Source organism: Centropristis striata, chromosome 9 (assembly GCF_030273125.1).
Source record: "Centropristis striata isolate RG_2023a ecotype Rhode Island chromosome 9, C.striata_1.0, whole genome shotgun sequence".
Classification (NCBI taxonomy): Eukaryota; Metazoa; Chordata; class Actinopteri; order Perciformes; family Serranidae; genus Centropristis; species Centropristis striata.
The window spans coordinates 31,097,813-31,124,374 of record NC_081525.1 but is presented as its reverse complement, the minus strand read 5'-3'; the positions used below and the strand labels follow the sequence as shown (position 1 = coordinate 31,124,374).

Genomic DNA, 26,562 nt, shown 5'->3' with positions numbered 1-26,562 from the left:
AGATAGTGTCCCTGCTAGCTTCTGATGTTCAGATCCAGGTGCTGTTTTTGGTCTGTCTCAGGAGGACGTCCATCAAATGTGTTTGTGGCGCAAAATCCAATTTTGTCCCGTATGCATCCTTGTCGAAAACCCAAGGCCTCTGGGATTCTGTTACTGCTCAGAAATGGTACAAAATCACATCTTCTGGGTTTTCGTTATGCACTCACAAATTGTTGAAGAAGAAAGTCATTTTTGGGTCTCATGTTTCTAGCACAGATGTACATTACAGCTCAAATCAGGATGCTTTCCATCTTCACATCATGTCACCAAGAGAGTGCATGTGCCTCTTGTACCCGTGTGTATCAGAGACATTTTTAAGACAGAACAAAAAGTCCTGATGATCTGGTGCAGAGGGTACAGGGACATATTGTTGAGTAAAGTATTAATAAGTCATATCTCGTAAAAGCTAAATTCAGTTCAGTAATTCTTTTTGCAGTAATAAAATAAAGGCTGTATAATAAAAGCAACGAAAGCTGCAAGTAGAGAGTGAAGATAAGAAAAAGCTGGAGGTAGATGGACGCTGAAGTGGCCGCTGTAATCGAGCATTAGTGACTTGGACTGGATGTGAGTAGCGGCCCAGAGGCTGTGCAGAGAAATGAGAAGTGGAAAGACATTTTGGACTGTTTGCAGAGGTTTTATTGTGCATGCTGGCAGCGCTTCCAGAAAGTGTGTTGTTATAGCAAAACTTAAAACACATTTACTAAACCATTTAATTCGGTCTTTCCCTGTAGCTGATATTTTCTTTTCACTTGTTTTTCAAGTTAAACAAATGCTAAATTGATATTTTTCTCCAAGAATTATAAACATTTTGTCCCTTTTCAAAGACAGAGTTGATTCAACAAAGCATTAATCGTAAAGTTTGTGTTGGTGGTCTCAGTATCCGGTAATCTGCCGCTCTGTTGGCTGTGAGTCACGGCAGTTTCGGTGACTGAGGGTCAGGCTCATCAGTGAGGACACAGACACTCTTACTGTGTGAGATCCAGATAGGATGAGTTCTCTGTTTTTACTTAGTGGATGATGAATTTCCAACAGCGAAGACAAGGACTTCTGGGAAACAAATGAAACATCAGATTGAGGCTGAGGGAGAGCAGAATGTGCTGTGTCTGTCCTCAACAACACAACACACCACAGAGTGTAAATAATAGATATGATGGCTCACCTCGACAGGGTCAGGAGCAGGGGAAATATTCCCTCCAGCTCAACCTGCCAGCGCATCCATCTCCTCCATGTTAACACTGACAACGTATTTCCTTACTCGGGAGGTTATTCATTCTGCTGTCTGATCTGATGGACTCCTGTTGGACCTTGTTCTCTCTGAGGAGGCAAACACACGGCGTATTGATGACCTCTTAGAAAAATACATAGATTTACTACATTTCAGCAGATGGAGGGTAATAATGAGAAACAAGAGGCAATTTTCTCCTTGATCTATTTCCATGCATGTTCCTTGTAGAGAGCAGCATGTCTTGCTGTGCTCCTTCACATTTTAGCCCCAAGTAAAGAACATGTACATGTAGTGACCTTTGCATGACATGGTGAGAGCGGCACAATGGTTTACAGCTACAGTGTACATCTATACACAGAAAGAACATACATGCACTAACATGTCTGTACAGTATAATCAAATTAATTAGAGGCTTTGTAATTAATTAATCGAAATTAATTGCATTTTAATCGCATATAAATATTTGACCTGAGAACAGTGAGAAGTCATTTTTTTCACGTGGATTTTTAGTATACCATTGAATAATGACTGAATACTTGAGCTTAAGCAACAAAAATATTAACAAACATATATGACAAAAATATATGTATATGTATATATATATATATATATATATATATATATATATATATACACACATATACATATATATATATATGTGTGTGTGTGTGTGTGCAGAAACACCCACAAGCAAAGAAATAAGAAATTTTGGGTTGATTTTGCCATGCCATGTTGTACTCATGTCAAATACATATAAAAATTTCCATCTATTACAGTCAAGTAATTCTAATGTAAACCATAATGTAATCAAATAAAACTGAGATGAATAGGCTATAAGAAATCTATTGAACCATAGCTAATAGATATTGCCTAATTTCCAACGACAAAGTTAATTGCTGTTAGTAAATTCTGTGTATTTAAAATGTGTTTTTGTTCAAATTACAAACTATCTGTTCACATGAATGCAGTAACAGTAATTACCTTAATTGCATAAACTTTGGTAATGTAAGTTAGGTGAGTTCTATTTACAATACTTAATAAAATACAGTTCTCATAGCCTATTCATCTTAGTTGTACTGTTTAATTACATGGTACTTTTTGTTTAAGTAAGAATTACTAATTGGATATAAATTGTATGTAATTGAAATTAGTAAACCTGAAACTTTCTTTTATGGCTGCCGTCCCTAGATGCTGTGCTGTTTATAAGGTATGCATGTGGAGCTTTCAAGTGTTTGGTTTACTGTGTTCATGGTGTGAATCTATTTGAACGACCCTCTCATGACATATTATATGGAATATTTCTGATTAATAACACGCACTGATGCAAGAGCTCTTTGAAGTGCAATAGCCACACTCTTAATAGAAGCACATAAATCCAATCATTATTTTTTATCCATACAATGTTTTTTTCACAATAGACCTTTTTCAAAGCACAGATTCGGCCAGGACGATAATTCAATATTCTTCTCTTTTTATGGAATTGTATTGAAATATCATAACCTAGAATTAAGTCATCTACATTGATAAGAAGCAATTATTGGAGATCATGTTGTTTTAAACGTGGTATCGAAAAAAAGTATCAATAATCTTGACAACCTTAATAGCTCAATATTTGCTTTTATGGGTTTAACTTTAATGTTTGCTTACCTGTAAGTCTGTTTTTGTATTCAGCAAAAAGTTGCATTTAGTGTCAAATTATATCCAGAACTATGTATCAGCGTGCTTGGCCAATAATGTTATATTTGATTCTGATATCTGACTTTAAAAGCATGACTTTGATATTAAAAATTGCATTGTCTGCTGCTGCTGTACGGCTTTAAAATTCAGTGACTTGTGGCTCATGCTAAACATTGTTCTTTTCTTCTTCTTTTTCTTTTTCTTTTGTGTCCGCCAAATGGTGCAAATGTAAGCACAATTTCATGGTCCTTGTACCTCTGACTCCTGCCAGCATCACTCAAGACCTTTTAGCCAGTGGGTCCTGCTGCTGCCGCCCTGATCAATACCTACTGTAACAAGGAGGCAGCCAATAAAAAGCTGGGCAGAGAACACCTCCGCTAACAACAGTATACATTCAATACATCTGTCAGTTTCTTCAGTGGCCATATGTCTGAGTCATGTGGGTTTTTTTAGATTTGGTGTTAAAACATTTATTCAGCCATTTGTTAAGTACACTTGATTATACATGCTGCACTCAAGGCTCTTTATGATTTTTTTTTTTTTCTACCTTTCCGGTCTTACCACCATTATATTTAATAGCAGCGGTGTTTCAGCAGCATATTGGAAGTGAATCATCCAAAATGTCCAAAAAAAGATCTGTTTTTCACCTTGCTGCCCTCAGCAGCAGTGGGTATAAAGGGGTTAACAGAACTAACCACTTACCAGATCGACGACTGCTGCTGTCGCTGCCGTTTCTGGTTTTCCCAGAACAGCAGCAAAATTGACATAATTCAGAATCAATACAGGACTAATTATGTTCTTTCCGTTTTGAACACTGTGTGGTTAAGAGAAAAATGAGGGCTGAAACCCTTCAGACATGTAATTATCCTTTATTATACACCTGATTATGTTGGCCTCTGTTGGCCTGTCCCCAACCTAAAAATAAATATACAGTTCGCCAGCCTTGAAACTACTGAATGGAAATCTGGGATAACCATTTTCTGTCTCTTTTCACTTAAAAAACATGTCATATGTGAGATTAAACTGTGTTTACGGTATCTTAGTGTGAGAGCTGGCTGGGTTGCAGGACCATTTATAATGAACAAGGCGGGGCAGACATGCTATAAAAATGAACATCAATGTCGTCGTCCATTACAACCAAGCTATATAACATGACACTGTGCATGAAGTGTAATACCCTGAAGGTCAGCAACACAGTCTTTGTTTGGTTCATTTGCTTGTCTTATGCACTCTACTACTTCTGAGTGCTTTTATTTAGAGAGCTTACTAATTAGAGAAGAATTAAAGGACGATGCACTCCATATGTTTGTTACACTGAGATCGCACTGTGCTGGTATTATGACTTCCATTAGTCTTTATTGTAACACCTCTACACACATAGGGCTGTAATAAACTACAACACAGGTTTATTTACCTTCTTATTTACCCACAGCATTTTCACAGGTAATAAAAACAGTACACAGTACACACACTGAAGCTGTTTAATCTCAGGTCTGTCCTCACTGCAAACAATCTGGTTCATGTGGGACACAGTTGATGGGTTCAGGGATCATTAGTTTTCTCACTCCTAATATAATGTTTGATACGGATTTACTTCACCAAACCAGCAGCTTTATGGTTCGGTAACTTTAGGGTTAACTCTATGACGGTGGTTCACTTCTTCGGGTAGATTATCTTGAACACCTAACCTGCATTCGGAGCAGGTTATGTTTGACATTAACACAGACAACATACATAAACATAAATGTAACACGATACTATGTAATATCAAATCTACTTTTGCCCTATGTGGAGGTGATATAAAAGGCAGAAAAAACTCTGCACACTAAATAATGCTCCCATATATTTACATTTTGAACATCAAGCTCTTTTGCAGACTTTTTTTTATGTCTTTTATATGATCTTCTGTCCAGCATCTTTGTCTGGATGTTGCAGTGATATAATAAGCCTATTAATTTACACATTCACACAGCCGGCTTTGATGAAGTTGAGTTAATAAAGAGCGTGGCAGGTGAGTGCGTTTGTTAGGTTGGTAAAGCCAGATAAGGAGAAGATACCCAGGGTATGTTGCACTTGCGTCTTAGTAGAGCCAGACAGATGTATAAGCTGACTCATATCAGCCAATATCACTATATCCTGTCTGATATGTGCCATTATAAAAACTTTTTTACACAATATATAATGCAGGAAATGTTGCTTGGCGAGATTTAGAATGGTGTTGCTGTTAATTTTTTAAATAGTCAGAAATTGACTGAAACTGAACAGTAATGATGTTTATTGAGCTATTTATTATATTTCTATTTATTCTTCATTTTCTCAGTTATCATTTATAGAATTGGCTGATAAAATATTCCATTGTTTGTATTAGGGTTAGGCGATATAGCGATATAAAAATATATTTATATATTTTCAAATGTGATATGGAATTAGACCATATTTATTTAAGATATTTTGTTATTTAAATGTGCACTTTATGGAGCTTGGAATTAAAGAAAAAGGTACTCCTGTTGTTATACAGTATTAATGTTCACTTAAATAAAAGGTTTCAACTATAAAACTACTTGTGACATCATATTTGGCTTTGACTTTGACTGAACATTTGCTCTCACTTTGCGATAGAAATATCAGGATATATATCGTATATTGATATTCAGTCTAAATATATCGGGTTATATATATATATATACTTTTGGTCCATATCGCCTAGTTTGTATAATGTAAAACAATGTTTAAAATTATTTCATAAAGGTTTTTGTTTAAGAAAGTGATGAAAAATCTGTGCACAGTCCACATAAAAAGGTCGATTTCATTCCAGCTATAAAATCCCATATTAGTCTGGCTGTACTTCTTAGTACAGTACTCTTAATACAGAAATAAAGTAAACTACTTTTCAGAGATCAAATCACCAACAAAGTACCAATTGAGCTCGCTTAGTAAGCGTGGGTTTGGTGATTAGCAGATTAATTCAAGATTAGTAATCTAATGGAAAAGGAAATAAGGATATAAACAGCTTCCTGATTAGCACTAAGTAAATACTTCCAGAGAAAACTGGCCTCACCACTCTCACATCTCTTCCTCTCATCTGTTTATATTATATACTGTAGTTTTCACAGCCTGACAAACATGAATGTGCTGTTTGCAGTTGAAGTCACTTCACAGGATTTCTGGGAACCAGGGACAGAGTATTTCAAACCCTCACAGTCACTAACACAACAAGTCTCCCTGCGTGCTCTTCACCTCTTTATCTGCAGATTTGCGTACATAAATGTCATCTATGACTTTAGATGTGATGGAGTGCAGACGGCCTCCAGTGGGCGCTTTCATTTATCATTCTGTGATGCAACAGATTGAAACCACACATTAGGAGACAAAACAGCCACTTTATGTTTATATTGAAGACTTGAGCTGCACGTTTGTTGTTTAAACTGGTGATAGCACACATTATTGAGCAGTGAATGTAATTCCTTAGTAATATTTGTATAATAAACACCAAAAGCCCACACAGCCGCATCATAACCTCTCATGCCTCTATTTGTTTGAATCATCAGAGACTTTTCTCCATGTTTGACGTATATCTGATGGAAATGTGTTCTCCAAAAAAGGTCGGGCTGACTGAAGGGAGCTGACAAACACTAAAAACCTGCTCTGAATGAGGATATTTTGAAGAAAGTCAAACTACACACACTCTGTGACAAGATCCCACCACAAGTCAAGGCTGTTGTGAGTCGAGAGCTGAATTTCAAACACCTCAGTAGCACCTCTGCTGCTACAGCTTTGTTTCCATTTAGATCACCTAACCCCCACCTTGAATAAATACATTCTCACTGGACGTGTCAGGTTTCATTAAGTGTTCTGAGGCAGTGTTTGTGGTTGCTGAATTACCAGCCTTGGCAGAGATTTGAGAGGAAGCATGGCTTCCACAAAATGTGACTCTATTCTTATTCTAATTCAGAAGCTCCTCAGAGGTTTAAAATCCATTACACGGTCGTAAGTAACACGAAATTAAAGTTCCAGCGAACCAAAACCTTTAAAGATAATAACCTTCAGTCATGTTATTGATGGTTCGGTCATTAGGACGACAACTAGCTCACTTGATCCATCAGCTAAAACCCCAGTGTGCTGCCTACCACTATGCTGGCTAAATTGGATGTGGCTTATCGACTCGCTACGGTTAGTGATGCTGAACTCACAATAACACCGCTCGTGTTTGCACGGCAGGGACGAATGAGAAAGGAAGTGAGAGACGCAGAGACTTGTACTGCAAACTGATTTTAATGGATTTGTCGGTTACATAAATGACATTGATCGCGGGTGGTCTATTCCAAACGAAGCGTGTACTTGAGCAGTGATGTGACATGTGACTACAGGAGGAGAGCAGAAGGTGTGAGCGCCTGAGTAAAACATTCATCTCTACATGGATAAAAAACAAGCTTGTGTTCCAAAACCCACACTAACATACTTTATAATATGCCAGAAAGTTAGATATCGCAATCTTTTTATCTGGCATGTTTTAATGTGGCATGTTTACCTGGCATACGTACTGCAGCTGCCCCTACAAAGTACTTATGTTGCATGAAGCATGCATACAACTGCACTGTAAACATTGACCCTCTTGCTTTTACAGCCAGGTTTCCAAAAAAGTTGGGACGTTGTATAAAAATTTAAACAGAGTGTGATCATTTTCAAATTCTTCGAAACATATATTCCATTCCAAACTGTTCAACGACAATGTAGTTAACCTCTTAAAAACCACCTGCCTGCCAGCAGCAAAAAAATTAAGTTTTTTTAAATGATGTAGCTTCGGTTGTGTTTCAGCCACATGTAGAACAAGCACAACTGCAGAAACTGGAAGATGCATTTTTGCCTTATAGCTCAAAATCTTTTTGGTCTAACCCTAAACCTTTCCCTGATAAGCTGTTGTTTTCATGAATATAAACTCTGAATTCAGGATTTGATACGGTCTGTGTTTATTTACGTTTTATACAGCATGCTAACTTCTTTAGAGCTAGGGTTGGATATGCAGTGCAGAGGATTATGGGTCAGAAGTGACCGAAAAACATGCTGGCTTCCATACTACAGAAAACAACCGGATGCAGAAAGACATTGTGGAGTTTTGTTTTTTAGCAAACTGTATTTGACGTATTATATACTCTGACGCACTAAATCTTTTTCTGGCATACTAAAAAGTGGAATGGTAGTATGTGTGTTGGAGCACACAATGTGTGAGTGCTTACCTGGGGAAAATAAGCTTTTGTCCCAGGCCATAAAGCTTTGATTTGAGATCAAGAACACATCAAGTGTTTCATCCAGCATTATTCTCCTGTAACAACCTTCAGTTGTTACTATAAAAAACCTTTGACATCATCACTGCTGGGAAACTCTGCTCCAAATAAGGCATGGGCTTACCAAACACTCCCTCATTCATTGGCATACATCCTGATTAGTCTCAAACATGAGGAATAAGTCTCCTTTCCTCCTCTTTACAAGGCATACACTTGATGAAGCATCATATTAAGCAGATGAATAGGTTGCAACCATACACACAGTATTTTTTGAATGCAGATATTTGTTGTTCATAAAATGATTTAAATGGTTATGAAAAGGCCTCTAAATGTTTCAAGCAGATAACAGGAAAGAGAAAATATTTCTGACTTTTGGACAGTAGGTGGCGGTATTAGCTTTGCCTGCATGAGTCTGGTTAGTCTGACTAAAGAGGGTCATCAATACATGTCCACATCATTTACAGAGGAAACTATGGCAGCTAGAATTAGGAAGATATTAAAACAGATTACAGCTGCAGTTGTACTCGGGGCAGTGACATGTGGAGAGTGTTCTCTGCATTAAAACTAGGATGCAGCCTGATGTACTCAAGTTTTACAGCAAATACTGCGTTTGGCGTTTTTCCTGCAGAAACTCTTACGGCATCAGTCTTTGTCCCGTTAAAGCCCTCCAAACAAAACTAAATTAAAACAAAACAAATACAAACATAAAAACAAAGCAAACCAGCATAAGATAAATAAGATTACAGCTGATGTTCGAGTAAAATAGGCATTAAAAAGAGTCACATGTAAAAATTGTGTTAATTATTCACAGATAGCACAATTTGTATATTTTAAAGAACTAGTTGTTCCCTGATAGTTGAATCTCTGCTGTTTGTGCGCTATATCGAGGTACCAAGCGTTGATCTGCGATAATTTGACACTTCAGACACCTCTGGTCTTTATCCCAGCCTCAGCCTCGAGGACCACCTGAAGCCATTTCACTTCTTCTTTGGATGCTATTAGAAGACAAAAAGGAAAAGAAAAGGATACCAGTGAAATCAATACTCCAAGGACACAATGAGCAAAGGTTATCATGTCACTGAACACTGTTACCAAGCCGATAATATTCAACATGTAGTTGATAGGGTTGTCACGATAAAATATTCAGTACCATTTTCAATACCACCAGGATAAAAACATAGACCCCAAAATTATTAACAAGAAAAATGCAACATGTTAAAATTAACAGAACCACAGGTTAAATATTTATAATAAAAAACAGTTGTGCAAAAAGAAACTGCAACTATGATAACAAGCTTCAGGTCTGAGGTAGTGCCAAAAATAAATAAATACAATAAACAATAACAATTAGAACAATATTTTAGGGTTGTATGCTGTGCACTATATTAGGCAAGCTTGATAAGTCGACTTTACTCTGCTCCATTCTGGGACTTCAAGAGAGAAAATAACACTTTTCAGTCACCAACATTTATGTAAACTTATTAACTCTATGCTTATGTATACTGACACTGTGTCAATTCACGTAATATGGGCATACTACGTGCCGGATTTATTTATTTATTTACGTTGTTTATAATCATTAACGTGACGTCAGCCTTTAATTGCTAGCTGCGGCTAATGGCTAATAATAACGCGGCCAACATTAATACGGGGGGTATCGATACTTTTGAAAATGAGTATCATATCCGGATACAACGTTTTAGTATCGATATTTTTGACAACCCTAGTAGTTGAACACAACAGAGCAGTTTTTATTATCAGTAACTAACCAACTTATATATATATATTTTTTTTTTTTAAGATATCGGTAATTTGTTAGTCACTCAGCTAAGTCAGCATTTGCATTTTGTTGAGCTAACATAAACCAGCAATATCTCTGAGACGTCCTACATTAATTTAGCGCTAAAATCCTCATAGAGATGTAAAAGAAACAGACCGGGAGCTGCAGTATTGATTATTAAGAGCAAATGTTACAGCTTTTCATCATGGCCATGACTTATGTGTGTCCTAGCTAATAATATAGGCAGCGTGATTAATATAAATTTAAATCAATGACGCAAACTGTAATCATTGTAGCATACTGTCACATCCTGGTTAAGGATATTTACCTGACTCTGATAGGCCATAACACGGAGCCCAGACAGGTTCTATCAGAGACATTAATATACAATAAATTGGTCTTGTTATAATTGCAGTCTGGTCAACGGTAATAGGTCGGACCTGGTCCTGTATCAAGATGCATCTGTCTTTGGCCAAACAGGAACTTGAGTTGAGCTATTCGTAGCTGCTGGACAGAGCTATGATCTGTTTAGATACTAATAACAAGGAGAACAAATGTGCACATTTAGATCTAAAAATCAGTAAACACCATGTTATGTGTTTTTGTTGTGGGAGCACTTCTCAGTCAAAGGTGAAACAACACAGATATGATGAATTATCTTGGCTCTTGCCATGCCCGCCCCATTAACTTTAATAGAAGTGGCACCAACGTCTGGCAACAGTGCAACATTTCGATGCCGTCACTCTTGCACCAAATGACTTTCATTCTTTTATAGTTTCCTTGTCCACAGCCACAGACAGAGGTAATGAGATTTATAAAATGTTCTTAAATGACACACACACTCCTCCTTAAAACAGGAAAAGGAGAAGAGTCCATACTGGAACCCTAAATGTTTGTGATAATCTGTTTTTGACTTGACTTTAACAGAGGGGTAGCAGGAGAGGAAACGAGTCAATAAAATGGCACAGAGACGGTGTTTTACAGCGACCCGTGGCACCAACACATCGGGGAGTTCCAAGTGATTGAACAGCAGCCAAGTTAGTGATTGAAAACTGACCCTAGGCTGAGGATGCTTGACCGGAAATTTAACCGCCTGCCCCAATCTGACCTGCCGTCCCATCCAATTAAACGCTTCACCCATCAGAGTGATGCCTTTTCCTCAGTCCACACACAGTCATTATAGATATTTGTCTCCATTTAATTTCCATTTGCTGCAGATGGGCAGCAGAGGGATTCAGGGACATTATCTGATTCCTGAGGAGAGAAGGTGCAGCTCGCCATACAGGATTCATCTACATGATGTGGCAAAAAGAGGTTTTTATGAAACTCAAAAGATACTGCAGTCAGTTGGTGGGAATTAGTGGTGAATCAATCAGTCAAAAGCAGCACACTACAGCTCATTTAATACATTTTTAATGGGATTAAACCTCAACCGGCTCTATAAGCAAAATTGATTGTAAATGAGCTGTTGCGTTCTAGCCGTTTCATTAGTTTCATTTTTCCCCCCTCTCAATGCATCTATGAATATAATATAAAACGCACAAGGGAAAACAAGGATTCAATCAAATTACTGCGCGTTTGATGAAACCCCAGCCTTCATGGCAGGGCCGAAGGAAAAACAGAGGTGCAATAAAACCTCAGATGTGGACACTAGCTGTTCGAGAGGAGAGAGAGAGAGGTGATAAAAATGCAGATGTCTGGATGAGTCAGGCCAGATCTGACAGCCAACAGTGCACAGAAGTGAGAAAAGCTGAAACTGATGCAATGAACTCGAAAATGGATTCTGAGCAAACTGGAGTCCGTCTGATGAGCCATCTGTTGCTCTACTAAGCAGAAATACTTTTCCAGCAACAAGAGTACAGATAAGAAGCTTGCTGTTAGTAAATCAACTTCTTGGTATTTTGAAGATGTGAGAATCTAAAAACTTTAACAAAAAGTACAATGACTTTTGGAGATGACATATAAACTATCAGGGATTTGCTGACTAAGTGTAAATGGAAGAATATGCCCAGTGGACCGCACAGAGAGTGACTTTCACCAGACTGCTGCACAGATACAAGGATGCATGATGGATCTGGTCTTGCAGCAGTGTGAGCGGGTTTATGGATGGGTGGATACGCCACAGCCCTCTGCAAAGTTCACAGCGTGCAACCACTGCATAACTAACTCAATCCTGGTCTGCAACTCTTCCTGGCCTGGCTCTCTCTAAATGTTTCCACAGATAATTGTCACTTCTTCTCCCGCCTGGATTTGTCTTCATTTTAACAGACGTGCCTCATTCTCCACTTAGAGCTGAAACGATTAATTGATCAGAAACAATAGTAGTAATAGCTTTTTCTGTCCTTTTTTGCCTTAAAAAATTACTGTTTTCAGTCTCATAAAACAGGGGAAAACAGGAAATCCCCAAATTTTAATCATATTAAATTAAATGTTTTTTGAGTCCAAACAAATATTCAAAGACATCACTTTTTGACTTTTAGGAAACTGGGATGGACATATTTCACTATTCTGACATTCTACCGACCAGATAATTAATATATTACTCAAAAAAATATCTGCAGATTAATTAATAATGAAAATAACTGTTTGTTCTCTCTTCCACTTGTCTACTTTCAAGTGGCAACTGTTTCTTGAATGTTAGAAATTAGATCATCCATTCTGATTTTTACTTTAAATATACTATATTCCCTAGAAACTTCAATTCAACACCAGTAGTTTAAAAGTGCAGATTGTAACTCACGTTTCATCCCACACAGCTCTGAGATTAGATATAACCTTGTACTTGTAAAGTAAACAGAGGCACGAGTACATTTATCCTCTGATTAATCATTAGCGAGCCACACGTGTCTGGTGTGAATGCTGTGAAGGAGATCCAGATGCCAGAGTGTAAAGTGCGCTCTGCTGGAGACATTATACATGTGACATTTTCTGTTTTTCACTTTTACACACCAGCGACCTGCGGGAAAACAATCATTTTCTATGTTTATTTGAAGAGCAGGGCTTTTTCTGACACTGTGGCCCCCCCTTTCAGTCAAAACCCTCAACGCCCTAATAAAGCCAAAATATATTTTAAGAGAAATTTGAGAGAAAAAGTTGATGTTACTGGATTTTGTACCTTATTACTTCACAGCTCATAGCTTTATAACTTTATTTATAATATTTATCTGTGCAATCTGGAATTTTCTATATGAATTGTGCAATATTTCAATTTGTTACGCTGTTGTTACGTATATACATCGTTGTACCTATATTTCCATTCTATTCTACATATCTCTATTTTATTTCACTCCAAATTATTTTCCTTTTTATATTCCATTTGTAAATATCTTTATTTACTTAAGACTTGTATTTATATTGTTGTAAATTTAGTGTAGAGTACTTTTTTACCTTTTAACCTGTATTTGTTTACAGAAGTACTAATTTTTATATTCTTATACGGCAGCAACTGTAACAAAAAGCTATTTCCCGCAGGGGTAAATAAAGTGTTTCTGATGCTGATTATTTCATGGTAATCATGCTCTATGTTCTGGAACTACAGGGAGTGATGTCTGTTTTAGCCTACTTTTAGTCTTATATTTTTGTAAATTGGCATGATTTAAAGTATGTTGAATTATCTTTTAGAGCTGCTTCTGTGTACAGTGTACATATGGATGTACAGACAACTGTCACTAGCTTATGTTGATACAGAAAAAAACTTAAACATGATTATTATCAAGCAAGTTCTGGAGACTACCTTTCACAGTATCTTTGCCTGACATCTCTCTCTTTTCCTCACTCGATGTTCACCATAAAGAATTTATTATCTCAAGAAGTTTCTGTTTCAATCCTGTGGATGTAAGCACACCTACTGGCCCTTTAACAAATATTTTATCAGCTGCAGTTGAAGATGAAGAGACACAGCAGTTCACAGCTGTCAATCGTTGAGAACGTCTCATCGTTTTGAGATTGTTCTAAGAAAAAGATTATTGCATTTTCAATCCAGAGCTGTCAGTGTGGCTCCTGAATCAAACCTGAGTTACAGCTAAGTGGCAGCTGTCACAGAGTCACACGCTGAACAGCCTGACGTACGCTCATCGATCAGCACGCCGTCGATCAGAGAGCCTGACAACCTGATGCTTGTAAACAACCATAAACAAGTAACAGAGTGCCCTGTCTCAGCCTAAAGGAGGCTTATTTCCTCACCACTTTGTGGCAAAAGACATTCGACATCATTAAAATCCAGGCCTTTGAAGATAATTCATTTTAATTGATACAAAATCTTTCTGTAAAAGTAACCTTGTCTAATTCCAGCCTCCCACAAACTTAGTGTCATAATTCTAACAGTTGATTTCGGCCGATAAAGAAAACACATCATATGTAACTCTGCTGTTGGATGTTACTTACAGCAGCAGCGAGTGCTTGCTCCAGGTCCTCGATGATGTCGGCCTCGTCCTCCAGACCCACAGAGAGTCGGATGAGTGTGTCGCTGATCCCCAGGACAGCTCTCTCGTTCTCTGGCACTGATGCATGGGTCATGATCGCCCTAGATTATGACAAAAGACCACTTACATATGAGCCATTACAGGAAGTTATCAATATGTTTTAATAGAGATTAGAACAGAGACATAGGCTTTATACTGGAACTAAATGTCTCAATTAAAATCTGTCTGAAAGGAGTTTATTTTTCTTGATCTCTGCTGCCCCCTAGTGGTGCTACATGTCACATTACACTTACTGAAAAATTCAGCTTAATTAACTTACATGCTACTAATTGTACTGTCATTTCTGTCATGTTTTACACTGCATTTTTTTTAAAACCCATGCTGCTAAAAACCAACAATAAATCACTGCAATAACATACATTTGTAATAAGGGCTGTACATACATTTTTATTATTTTAACTTAAGATCTATTCAAGTTTTTGAATAAAGCTTCATATTTTATGACACCATCACCCTTAAAAAACAAAGTTTTTCATTTTAATAAAGTGAATGATTGAGTAAAATTAGTAAGTCTATATACATCTATATATAGTCTATATAAATGTCTGATGATTGCTGCTAGACCACAAGTTAATACAGGTCAGTGTCTCCTATTTAAAAAGAAATTTGAAAAACTTAACGCCAACAAAAATGGATTGATGCAGAATATTTTGTTCTTAATTCATTTTTTTTTCTTTCTGTAAATTTTGACTCTCTTGACTTTACAAGTTATTAAAAATGTTTGGATCACATAGGTCAAAAACAATCCTACGCAGCCAACACTGGAATCTAAATCTACAAAAAGTATAAAACTAATCAAAATTTGAATACTGTGCAAAAATGCCAAAATAACAGAATAAATAGACATTCAAAAATGAAAGCGGCACAGTATTCAAATGTTAATTTAGAATTTGAAAGCTTCCAACTCTTCGGTACAGCCATTAAAAATATTATATGCACCATATGTGCAGAGTAAAAACTCTATGGGGATACTTACGGATGTTCTGCTAAACTTTCATAACCACCAAGACTCTCAGCTATCGCAAACAACTGAAATTAAAAGACAAGAGAGGACATGAAGTGAGAACCAGTGCAGAATATAAAAATGTGCACACTACAAGAAAAGGAACTGGAAATTACATAAAAGATAAGAAACCAACTAAAGATACTTTATGCTGACATTTTGTGGTTCAGATAATTTTCAAACATGCAAACACTGAGCATCTGGAGGTGTCAAAAATACAGTCTGGCCTTCTGTTTAGAACATGAGCTGAGACACGATTACATTTAACTATTTTTAAGCAGCTTTGCTCTGTCTGAAATCAGCATTAATCTAAAATAAATGTTCCCTTTAATGAGGGTAGTTTCAAAGGTGAACATTTTAAATTAATTTGAATCCAGTCTAAAACATTCTTTGGGTGCAGTTCAGTTTTATGTCCTAACATTTGCAAATGGCAACATTGTTTCAGAGTAAAGCTTTTTAATTAGCACTTCACATCAGTAGCTGCAGTAAATGCCTACAAATAAGACTTCAGTGCTTTTCTAAGGCCCCTTGCAGTTGTGATATTCAAATGTTATTTATTCTACTATCCTCCCAGTCTGGGAATCTGATTCACTTATTCTGCCTACGTCCAAAACACTAGTGATGTTAGATATGCAAATGAATTACTTATCCAGAGGAACATGATTCACAAACATCTGTTTGGTGCATGTGCCATTGTGCATACAGACTCTGGTTCAGTGTGCACTAGCGGTGGCAATAACCAGAGGTCCCATAATACAATATTATCATGATACTTATGTCAGGATATGATATTTCTGTGATTTAAGACAATTTGCCATATGCTGAGTTTTTGAATAATAGAATATATTGCAATGAATTAACTTTTTTCAACTGTATATCATGTTCCAGTAGGAAAACTTTGTCAGCATCTCTCATCCTCTCAGTTTTCAGTTTGTTCATCCCTCTTCAACTATTTCTATTGAATTAACATTAGTACTAAAAAAGTCTAAACTCAGCACCATCTAGTGGACTGAAGAAGCAATTATTTTTTTATTTTGGTACCAAAAAGTTAAATTTCTACTCGAAATATTAATAATGTATAAAAAATATATAAAATTTATAAATAATTTTGATACTTGGCCTCTGTGTATCTATACAATTCTGCCTTACAATAAACTGTGATACTATGCTGTATAGATCTTCCCCCAAACCCCTGGGCATTATTTATATAACTGCCAAACAAAAGAGTTGGGTCAGTTTGTGAGGTGGCAATACAAACTGGGTTACTTATAAGAATCTTCTCATCACTTAAAACACAATATAGAAGAGAAAAGATCAAATAAAACTGTATTGCCAAATTACTTTGAGGTTACTGAGGAAGGCGCTGGCGTGCTCGAGTTTCCCCTTAATGTAGAAGGTGATCATCCCCGGACACCCGGTGCATTGTTTCTTCATCACTTCGTACTGCGGATGAGATGGCAGGCCTGCACAGGAAAAACGGTCAGTTGGTGATAAGAGGTTAACTGAGGCAGCGCAAACTCTGAAGTAAACATTACTGAAGTAAACCGCCTGTGGGGAGAATCTTTGGGAGCCAGCAGCTGTGAATGATTATCAACCCTTGCAAAACAAGATAAACAAGGAAAAGGTCTGAATGTTTGAAGCTTTCTTTCTTTGTGTGTGTGTGTGTGTGTGTGTGATTTTTAATGGTATGACCATCAGAGTGCAGGTAGAAATGCTGATGTATCCATTATACTTTGTAAAAGTTATACAGACTACACATGTTTTTTTCTGCAGCATACTACTTGTGAGGAGACTGAACTCTGGTTTGCTCTGTGTGAAAAGACACAACTGTCTGGAGCCAATTTTAAAAGAAAATGCCAACTTTCTGTACAGATGTCAAGCAGGTAACACATTGCAAAGGTGTGACAAAGTTGCTATGCTGCCACTTGTAAATGGACTGCACTTATATATCGCATTTCTGCACTTACCACTCAAAGCGCTTTACACTACAGACAGCACTCATTCACACACACACACTTCATACTGGTGGCCGAGGCTACATGCACCATCAGGAATTCATTCACACACCGATGAACGCAGCATCAGGAGCAATTTTGTGGTTCAGTATCTTGCTCAAGGATACTTCGATATGTAGGCTGCCATAGTCAGGGATCGAACTAGTGGTCGACCGATACTGTTTTTTTAAGGCGGCTGCCGATACAGATTATTTTGACATCAGTCTTAACTGATCCCCGATATGTGCTGCTGATTTTTTTGGGCCGATTCTTGTAGCCGATATTGCCTTTTCTCCCTCGATTTACATGATAAAAATGAAACAATGATAACAAAAGCGACTTTGTGTACCTTTTAAAAGCGCTATAAAAATCGAATGTATTATTATTATTAAATGTTACACAAGTCTCAATTTAAACAAAAAAAAGAAACATTTATTACCAAAACAACAAAACATATTAACAGTTGGATAGCAAACAATGTGTGAGTTGTTCTAGCCCTCGAGGTGGTGGCGCCTCAGATGATCCACATATTTGATGTGTTTTTCTTTTTTCCGGTATCAGCAGCAGCTCACCAGAGAATGGCAGATGTTGCACCGAGCCTTGCCTGGTGTTGGCTCAGTCAAATGGGCTAATAGATCGGCGAACGCACACACAAATATTGGCCGTACAAGTAAAAAACGCAAATATCGAACAAGTAAAAAAACGCAAATATTGGCCCGATATATCGGCCGCCCAATATATCGGTCCACCTCTAGATTGAACCCTCTCTACCAACTAGGACACAGCCGCCCCTGTTTATATCAAGACACCATTTTATTGTGGGAAAGGATTCTGACAAATCAGTGTGAAAAGCCTCTTGGGCATCATGAACTTAATAACCCACACTGACAATGTACACCTCAGTTTAGTTTCATTCCTTCACACACCATGAAAACAACCTTGGGCAACCTTGTTTTATAACGAGCATGTCTCAACAGCTCAGCAGCTTATATATCAGACACCTAAGTGTCGAGAGATCACCTGGGAAGATGACCCGCTCCACCCTAGGATCCGCCTCCAGAAACTTGGCAGCAGCCATGGCGTTCTTGAAGTGGCGCTCCATCCTCAGGTGTAGCGTCTTCAGTCCTCGGTTGCACAGGAAGCAGTCGAAGGGGGACGGTACACAGCCCAGTGCTGAGCCATGGCAGGATCACAAGTGGAGGGGGAAAAAAAGAGAAAAACAAAAAACAAAGAGGTTACAAAGCCTCCCAAAACCCAGATCTTGCAAACAACAAAAGCATAAACAATACTTCCTTCTGGAAAGGTTTTAAATAATTGGTGCAGAACTTTGGCCTCTGTGGCATGTTTTGGTTGTTTATTTCCTGAAAGTAGGTCATGTGGAACAACCAGCTCACCAAATACTGAGCTTCTGAGAACTCCGAGATCTCTGTCCTTAAATCATTTCTAGATACAGAGCTGTTGAAACTGGAACCAGTGGCTTCTTGTTTCATAAATGATCCAAACCAGAATCTATTAACATATTTGGCAACTTTCTGTCATTCGACTTATTGCTTCGGCACTCGTTCAGTGTGTCTGAACCATGTGCAGCCTGGTCTCCTAAAAATTACAGTCCCACACAACTAAACTGCATTGCCAATTACATTTCGAGGGAAATGTGTGTAAATGTATGCTAGATTTTGTTTGTTCTTGACATATCGAAAATATTATTCCAATCAAAGTCTGCAGATATCCATGCATGGATGACTCAAAGACACAGAAGATTTTCACCCAGGAGACTGCTGATCTTGTCCGGTGTGAAACCAAAAGTCAGTGTTATTATTTTAACCCAAACCATGCCTTTTAATAAACACAACTAATTGGTTTTGAGGCTTAAACCTAAAGAAACTGCGCCAGACTTTAATAGTAAAACATGACTGGGAATACAGTTTAGTTTTATGAGTGCGTAATTTCCCGGAGACTAGGTATAAAAAAACACATTTTGTCAAAACAGACCACGAGAGCAGTTTAACACGTTGTTCTTTCCGCTCACCATTTTGCAGAAACTTCAGTCGATCGTAGAGATCTTCCCGGTTCATCGAGGCCAGACCCATCACCACGTCACTGTGACCTTTCAAAATAAAAGACAGAAATAAATGATATTCAAGTCCAAACTTAAAGTTAACTGGGAACAGATAATATTTAACTGGATTTTGTTTGGAGAATAGGGCTGCGGCTAAAATTAAATACATTTTAGATGAATCGGTCGGTTATTTACTTGTTTAGTCAATTAGTTGTTTCTTCTATAAAATGCCAGAACATGATGAAAAATTTCATTTTTTACATCAATGTTTCCCAAAGCTCAATAGGATGTCCTCAAATGCCTCGTTTTGTCCACAACAAGATATTCCTTTTATTGTTACAGGGGAAAGAAACCATAAAAAAATATTCACATTTAAAGCTGGAAGTAAGGAAGTTTGACTTTTTTCTTTAATAAAAATTTATGAAAAAAGAGATTTATCAAATAACATTAATTTAAATGAATAGAAATGTACTGATTTTTGTACATTTACATTCTACTTTTTGCATGTTCCTTGGGTGTTGTTTTTCTAAAATAAGCCATTACAGGTTTATTCTAATAGTTAACAACTAATCGATTTACCAATGTATCTTTATTTTTGTAAACCTTCCAAGTTTTGGGTTTAGATTGCCTCCACTTTAAATTAAATCCTATGCTACTAAAGATGGGAAGAAAAAACCTACCGTTCATGTATTTAGTGGCTGAATACATGCAGATATCAGCTCCCAAAGCCAAGGGGCGCTACAAGTGCACAAGACAAACACGAGTTAATCAGTGACTTGTTTCACATGAACTGGAATTTGATTGCAGGAAATAATTAAACCGCTGTTTAAAACTCAAAAGAGCATGAAGTGCACATCTGTTGCCCTGACCTGGAAGTAAGCAGACATGAAGGTGTTGTCCACGACCACCACGATGTCTTTGTTGTATTGGTGGGCCACCTCAGAACAGGCCTGGATGTCAACGACCTTCATGGTGGGGTTTGTGGGAGTCTCAATCCACACCAGCTGCAGGAGGAAGCAGCTCAGTTAGGAAAATAAGCTCAGAGTCATCACAAGCAGTGCTGAGTCATACTGACTGCTTCAAGTTTGCTCAAATGGAAAAGACACACCCAATTAAACAACATTTGAAGGGATAACAAAGATAAAGCAGCAGGACTTGATATGGTATAATGAGAGAGAGACACAGAGACTTTTATTCCTTTATCATTCTCTGACTTACTTTGGTTTTGGCATTGAGAGCGGCCTTCAGCAGCTCTGGTTTTGTACAGTCAGCAAAAGACACCTGCAGACCAACTTCAGACGCAATTCTTTGGAAGTAGCGGTTTGTGCCTTTGCAAACGAGAAAGTGAAACAAGTTAACATTTCCAAATGAACCCACATGTGGTTTAGCCTCACACCAACAGACATTTTACAGAACTGAGTCAATGGAAGGTTTCACATTTCATGGTTGCATCAGCTTTTTCGACACAGTTTTCAGTTACAAATAGGGCGTCTCACCTCCGTACACGTCATCCATACAGACGATTCCATCCCCCGACTTGAGCATGTGAGTGATGGTCACTGTGGCTGCCAGCCCCGAGGCAACAGCAATGCCTGCAGTGGGAGAGCACAAAAGTTGCTGAGACAAAAAAATCATTAAAATGTTCAAGTTTGCATGCATTTCTTCCTTTATGATTAGAACTGCTTGATTATGGGAAAAATCATTATCATAATTACGTTAGGAGATCATGATTATTTAACCATTTACTCACTCACTGAAAGCATCATGCATTTATTTAATTTTTGGGATTTTTTTTTTTTTTTTACCTAAAGTTTAACTGGGAAAAAAAAAGAATATATATATATATATATATATATATATATATATATACACATACATACACACACACATGCAAAGAAAATAGATAAATTAATCAAATAATAAATAATTATAGAATTAAATACATTTACATAAATAATATAAAAGTAATAAATAAGACCAAAATAAATAAGATCACACTCCTATCATATCACACTAATTTTAGGGCACATAATAATCTGACTTACAATATTTTGCTCCATCCAAAGCAGCCACGGCCTTCTCAAGACAGTTTCTTGTGGGGTTTCCACTCCGGCTGTATTCGAAGCCCTACATTAAAAGAATACATGATTATTAAAACATTTAAGCCACCTTAAATCAACATTTATTTTTGGTCTTAATTATGCATTAATATATTTTAGTTTATTAAGCAAAAGGACTAGAACACTGAAAATTCCTAAAAGGGACAGTTCACCCCACATGAGAAATACATATTTTCACCCTTACCTGTTGTGCCATTTGTGTATATTTATGTATTTGAATGTTAACGATATCATCAGAAGAGATCATCTCTTCGACCATATCTCATAACAAATGACAACTCACACAAAAACAATCTAAACTGATGATTAGCACTACAGATAAGAGCAAAAACATGTATTTTTGTCTCTTTAATGCATCATAACTTCTTCAGGCCAACAGGTATTTAAACAACACACCTTCAAACCTGTATTGGCTTGTCACTTTTAAAAAACAGACAGCTTTGCTTGTCTTGAGTTGGATAATCTCTTAATCAAGGGGTGTGTGCACCAGTGTGATGACAGTGACAACCACTAACTAACACGTCAAAGGTGAAGAAATAGGACTTCATCCAGTAATTTAGTGTTGTAAGAACTGTGATATGCAATTGTAATAATGGTCATAACGGCAAAAGGTTGTTCTGTTTTAAATGGATGTAGAAAATATAGCCTGAAGTGATTTGCTACAAGCATGTGCATCAATACTGTTAATAATATGAGAAACGTATACAGAGAGATTTCACTGGTTTAATAATATTAACTGAAATACAGAAGACCATCTCTCTCTCAACAACCTGCTTCCACCACGACAATCAACATCTACATTATTGGTATTCAAAGAACATCTAGAAGGAGTTGAATTAGCTAAGAGATTACATTTCATTGTAAAGCATTTCATTTTATAGCCATAAACATATACTGTATATGGATTATCCTGCTGTTTATTCTACCATGTTCCTTAATGCAAGTTATGATTTTTTTAAATTCTGACCTGACCTGACTTGTTTGTGTGATAAACCTGCCTGATGAGGGAACTGTCCGTTCTCCTGAAATGCATCTTTTATCTTTGAGGTTGTAACTACAAATATGAAACTGTATCTGAACTTTATCAGACTCACAGAATAAACTCCAGTTTATGAGCTCTGCCCTTTCAGCTGAAATAGATTTGACTCTGTTATAATTTATTATTCTGTTTTATTACTTTATTAGATCTACAAAAGACAACTGCTTATCTGTTCACTTCTCTGCAAGGAAATACATCATTTCCACCACACTTAGTCTTGAAATTTTCATGAATTATGCATTATTTGATTGTTTTTAGCATTTCTCTTTTCTTAAGTATGTCTGTTGCTACTAATGGGTGAGGGATCATCATAAGCCATTTTTGGCTTCTAACCTCTCCTGCACAGTTTTTCTCTGTAATTCTTATTCTCTTTTATATACATGTAAGTGCAAATAAACTAAAATGATGTAAATGTAAATGCAGCTTTTGGATTCCACGAAAGACAACGTATTTAACACTTGTTAGTTTGTCACTGAGTACAAATGAAGAAGGCTTTACAGACACATAACATTAAAACAATTCATACAGTTTGTTTGGATAAAGGAGGGTGGAGGGTGTGGGGGTGGAGGGTGTAGCACTGTAAGCTTCAGTGTTACAGTTCTTGTCTGACTAGTTCACTCAGAGTATTTCTGATCAGGCAGCGGCCCCTGTTTTGAAAGGTGAAATAGGTTTTTACAACCGATGTGAATTGGAGGCATTGTGAGCTCGATCAAAATATTGTGAGAGCAGCGGGGCCGAGCATACCAGGGTCTACAAAATAGGGTCAAGAGGTCAGGAGATCAGCGTTAGTGGAGGGCTGGGATATTTCTTTAAATATGATCCTTTTATTGCTGTAATTATACCTTAAGGTTAGAAACTGGAAAACATTAACATCCCTCCTCCTAAATGGATTGTGCCTTTGTGCCAAATAAATAGACATGAAAGAGCTTTAATGAGTTATTGCCTCTTTTTATAACATGAGCTTGGTTGTAACAATGGCTTTTCCATACTTAAAACACCTAGTATAAGACAATGCATGTCTACCTGCAGTATAATCATTGACAGAGACTGATAGCAGTTGTAAAGGTTAAAGCTTGTTTGTGGCAAAAAACACATGTTTTAGTCTAGATTCCACCGACATGGCCTCAAGGACATTTCTACAACAAGGGAGAAAAAATGCCGTTAGGATGTGTCCCTAATAAAAAACTTTGTACTGAAGAAGCAGAAAAACAATGACAGCTGTAGTCATTTGTTTGACAGCTGTACAACACATGTACACAGTCACTAACTCACACAGGATTGATTTAAAAAACCCCGACTGAAAATAAAATGTATATGTATAGTTTTTTCAAATACTAATTTGCAATTCCAATACATCAAATATTAAGATGTAGGCAGTGTTGTTGTGTATACATTTAGACTATGATCAAGCTTTTCTGATAATTTCAGGTTAAGATTTTAGTTATTCTATTTCTTAAATGTCTTGTTAAATGTCCATGTGTATGTATAACTATCATGGAAATACTTGTTATTTGTGTTAGATTTAAGGTAGTTCTCAAACTTATGATTCATTTTAACCTCTTTGTGTGTTTTAATTATGTTTTGTTGTGTTATGTGACTTGGCTGCTTTAAAGCTGAATTGCCCACTAAGATTAATAAAGTACTCCATCCATCCATCCATACAGGCAGTAGAGTGATTGAGTCAGTATTGATATCCTAAAAATGCATTGTGATAAAACATAAAGCTTGTTCTTAGGACATGTAGATGAGAGTTTAACTTTCTTGTCAACTCTTTGCAACACCTTACCTCTGCCTGTCAGCCATACTCCAGTCAGTTTTGCTCCTCATACATGATGCATTTGCACATATTTTTATTCAGTCTGCCTAATAAAAGAGCGGAAATGTGTAGAGCAGCAACAAATATTCAATTAATCGAACAATAATTGATTAAATTAATCGTCAACTATTTTGATCATCGAATAATTGGTTTGAGAAGTTTTTTTAAAGACAATAAGTCCAAATCTCTGACTTAAGCTTCTTCAATGTGAATATTTCAGGTTTCTTTGTTCCTTTATGACAATAAACTGAATATCTCTTTGATTTGTGGACAAAACAAGAGATTGGAGGACGTCATCTTGTGGTTTGGGAAACACTGATTGATATTTTTCAACATTTTATTGAACAAACAACTAATAGATTAATCGTTAAAATAATAATTAGTTGCAGCCCTAGAAATGTGCACACTTGTCTCATGTATAGGGTATGTTATCCTATGTTTATATTTAGTTATATTAATTTAGTACTTTATTATTACTATTTTAAGGTTTCTTTTTGTATTATGTATTGAGCCATTAATGTATTTTGTTTCTTGTGTTTACTTTCTATTAATAGATAGGCCTATTCCTCTCTAGTGTTGATAATGCCTGGATGACCTGCTTATCTATCTATCCATCAATCTATCTATAACACCTTCATATCACTTTCTATAGCCTCCTCGTGCATGATGCTTCTCGCACGTGCATACCCCGGATCATCCCCACCACCCCCCGCCTTGAGTAATGGCATATAAGGCTACTTACGGCGTGGTTTCCTGGTGCGGACTGCTTGAACGTAGTGGAGAGGGAGATCGGCGGCACTACAGCCATTGATTTCCACTGCTCCGGCTCCTGACCGACGTGAATAGCCTCAGTGGCGAAGGATTTAAACGCCGTGCTGAAGCCGGCGAACAGGTCGCCCTGCTCCTCTTGTTTGTGCTTTTGATCCATGGCAGTTCGCTCTCCCAAACGTTCAGCACAGCGGCCTGGTGATGAGTATGCATTACCTCCGTATGGTAAACGGGGAAAGCATTTTAACGTGGCCGTGCGCCGCACTCGTTCATGTGAGCCAATCAGCGCTCATCAACAAGACATGGGGAGCGCTGATTGGAGGGTCGGCGGGGGCGTCCCCCACGTGACGTTTCACGTTGTTTGCGTTCTTTGTGTTGCGCTGCAGTGATGCAACGTTTCCTGCCATTTGAGTCAGGGAGGTTACAAAACTGTTCAGATTCTACCGACAAGCCCTGACTGTGCTATCTCCGTGATTCTACTCCACACAAATCCATCAATTAATGTATTAAATTACATTATTCTAAAGGGATTATCTGGCTTGCTAAGAGAGTTCAAATACCCTATTTACCTATTACCTTTGTATTAATTCCACAATTTATTTACCATATTTACTTGACTTTATATTTGTTATAAATAAATAAATAAGGACAAAATAAAAAATACTTTTAAACAAAGTTTTACATTTACTTTAAATTGTATTATATTTGTAATTGAACTAATTTGAATTTAATTTTTTAAGTTGTTTAATGGGAAAGATTAAGTGGAAGATTACACATCATTTTATCACAAATGTTCTCCATAAAGTCAGTTTTTAAACCATCTTGAAAAGAGAATGAACTAAATCTAAACTTCTCTTTGACCACCAAGTATAAATGTGTGATCATGATGACACACACAAGAGGCGTTTAGCTGTGTTTCCATTCTTGAGCCATAGGGGGAGGAAGTGCTCTGTACTGACTGAGATCTGTTCTTCAGCTGGTCTGAACCTGGCCCCGTTGATGCTCCAGATAAACAGATAGCTATCAGAGCCAAGTGGCCTCAATCATGACACACATGAGAAAAGAAGGGGTAGGGTTAGTCAATCAAAACAAAAACTAAAGCTATAAATAACAAGTTATCACCCAAAATATTTCACATGAGCAGGTATATTCATTATAGTATATGAAAAATATTGCTGAAATGGTTACTGATAACAAAGCTTATCAAAGACTCTCTGCAGTTCAGCCTAAAGTAATATTCAGCTATCTGTAGATATTCATAAATGAGAAGTAGTTTGGG

At 37.1% G+C, this 26,562-nt stretch overlaps 1 protein-coding gene across 1 annotated transcript; it reads right to left on the bottom strand.

Annotated features, from left to right (window-relative positions):
• Window positions 1-7,194: 7,194 nt before the first annotated feature.
• Window positions 7,195-25,512, bottom strand: cth (cystathionase (cystathionine gamma-lyase)). The gene is made up of 12 exons (XM_059341177.1): window positions 25,258-25,512; window positions 21,586-21,667; window positions 21,037-21,132; window positions 20,759-20,868; window positions 20,410-20,544; window positions 20,221-20,278; window positions 19,511-19,588; window positions 18,502-18,654; window positions 16,829-16,950; window positions 15,461-15,513; window positions 14,387-14,525; window positions 7,195-9,218 (listed from the first exon to the last, which is right to left on the bottom strand). Exons 1-12 carry the CDS (start codon window positions 25,441-25,443, stop codon window positions 9,201-9,203), a joined length of 1,230 nt encoding a protein of 409 aa, XP_059197160.1. The 5' UTR covers window positions 25,444-25,512; the 3' UTR covers window positions 7,195-9,200.
• Window positions 25,513-26,562: the final 1,050 nt, after the last annotated feature.

What these genes read in the sequence shown, in the direction of transcription:
- cth (XM_059341177.1), bottom strand. Translation starts at nt 25,443, where the DNA reads ATGGATCAAAAGCACAAACAAGAGGAGCAGGGCGACCTGTTCGCCGGC. An exon ending in TATGGATGACGTGTACGGAG is followed by an intron (nt 20,869 to 21,036) that starts GTGAGACGCCCT and finishes TCGTTTGCAAAG; the next exon opens with GCACAAACCGCTACTTCCAA. An exon ending in ACTGAAGTTTCTGCAAAATG is followed by an intron (nt 18,655 to 19,510) that starts GTGAGCGGAAAG and finishes GCCATGGCTCAG; the next exon opens with CACTGGGCTGTGTACCGTCC.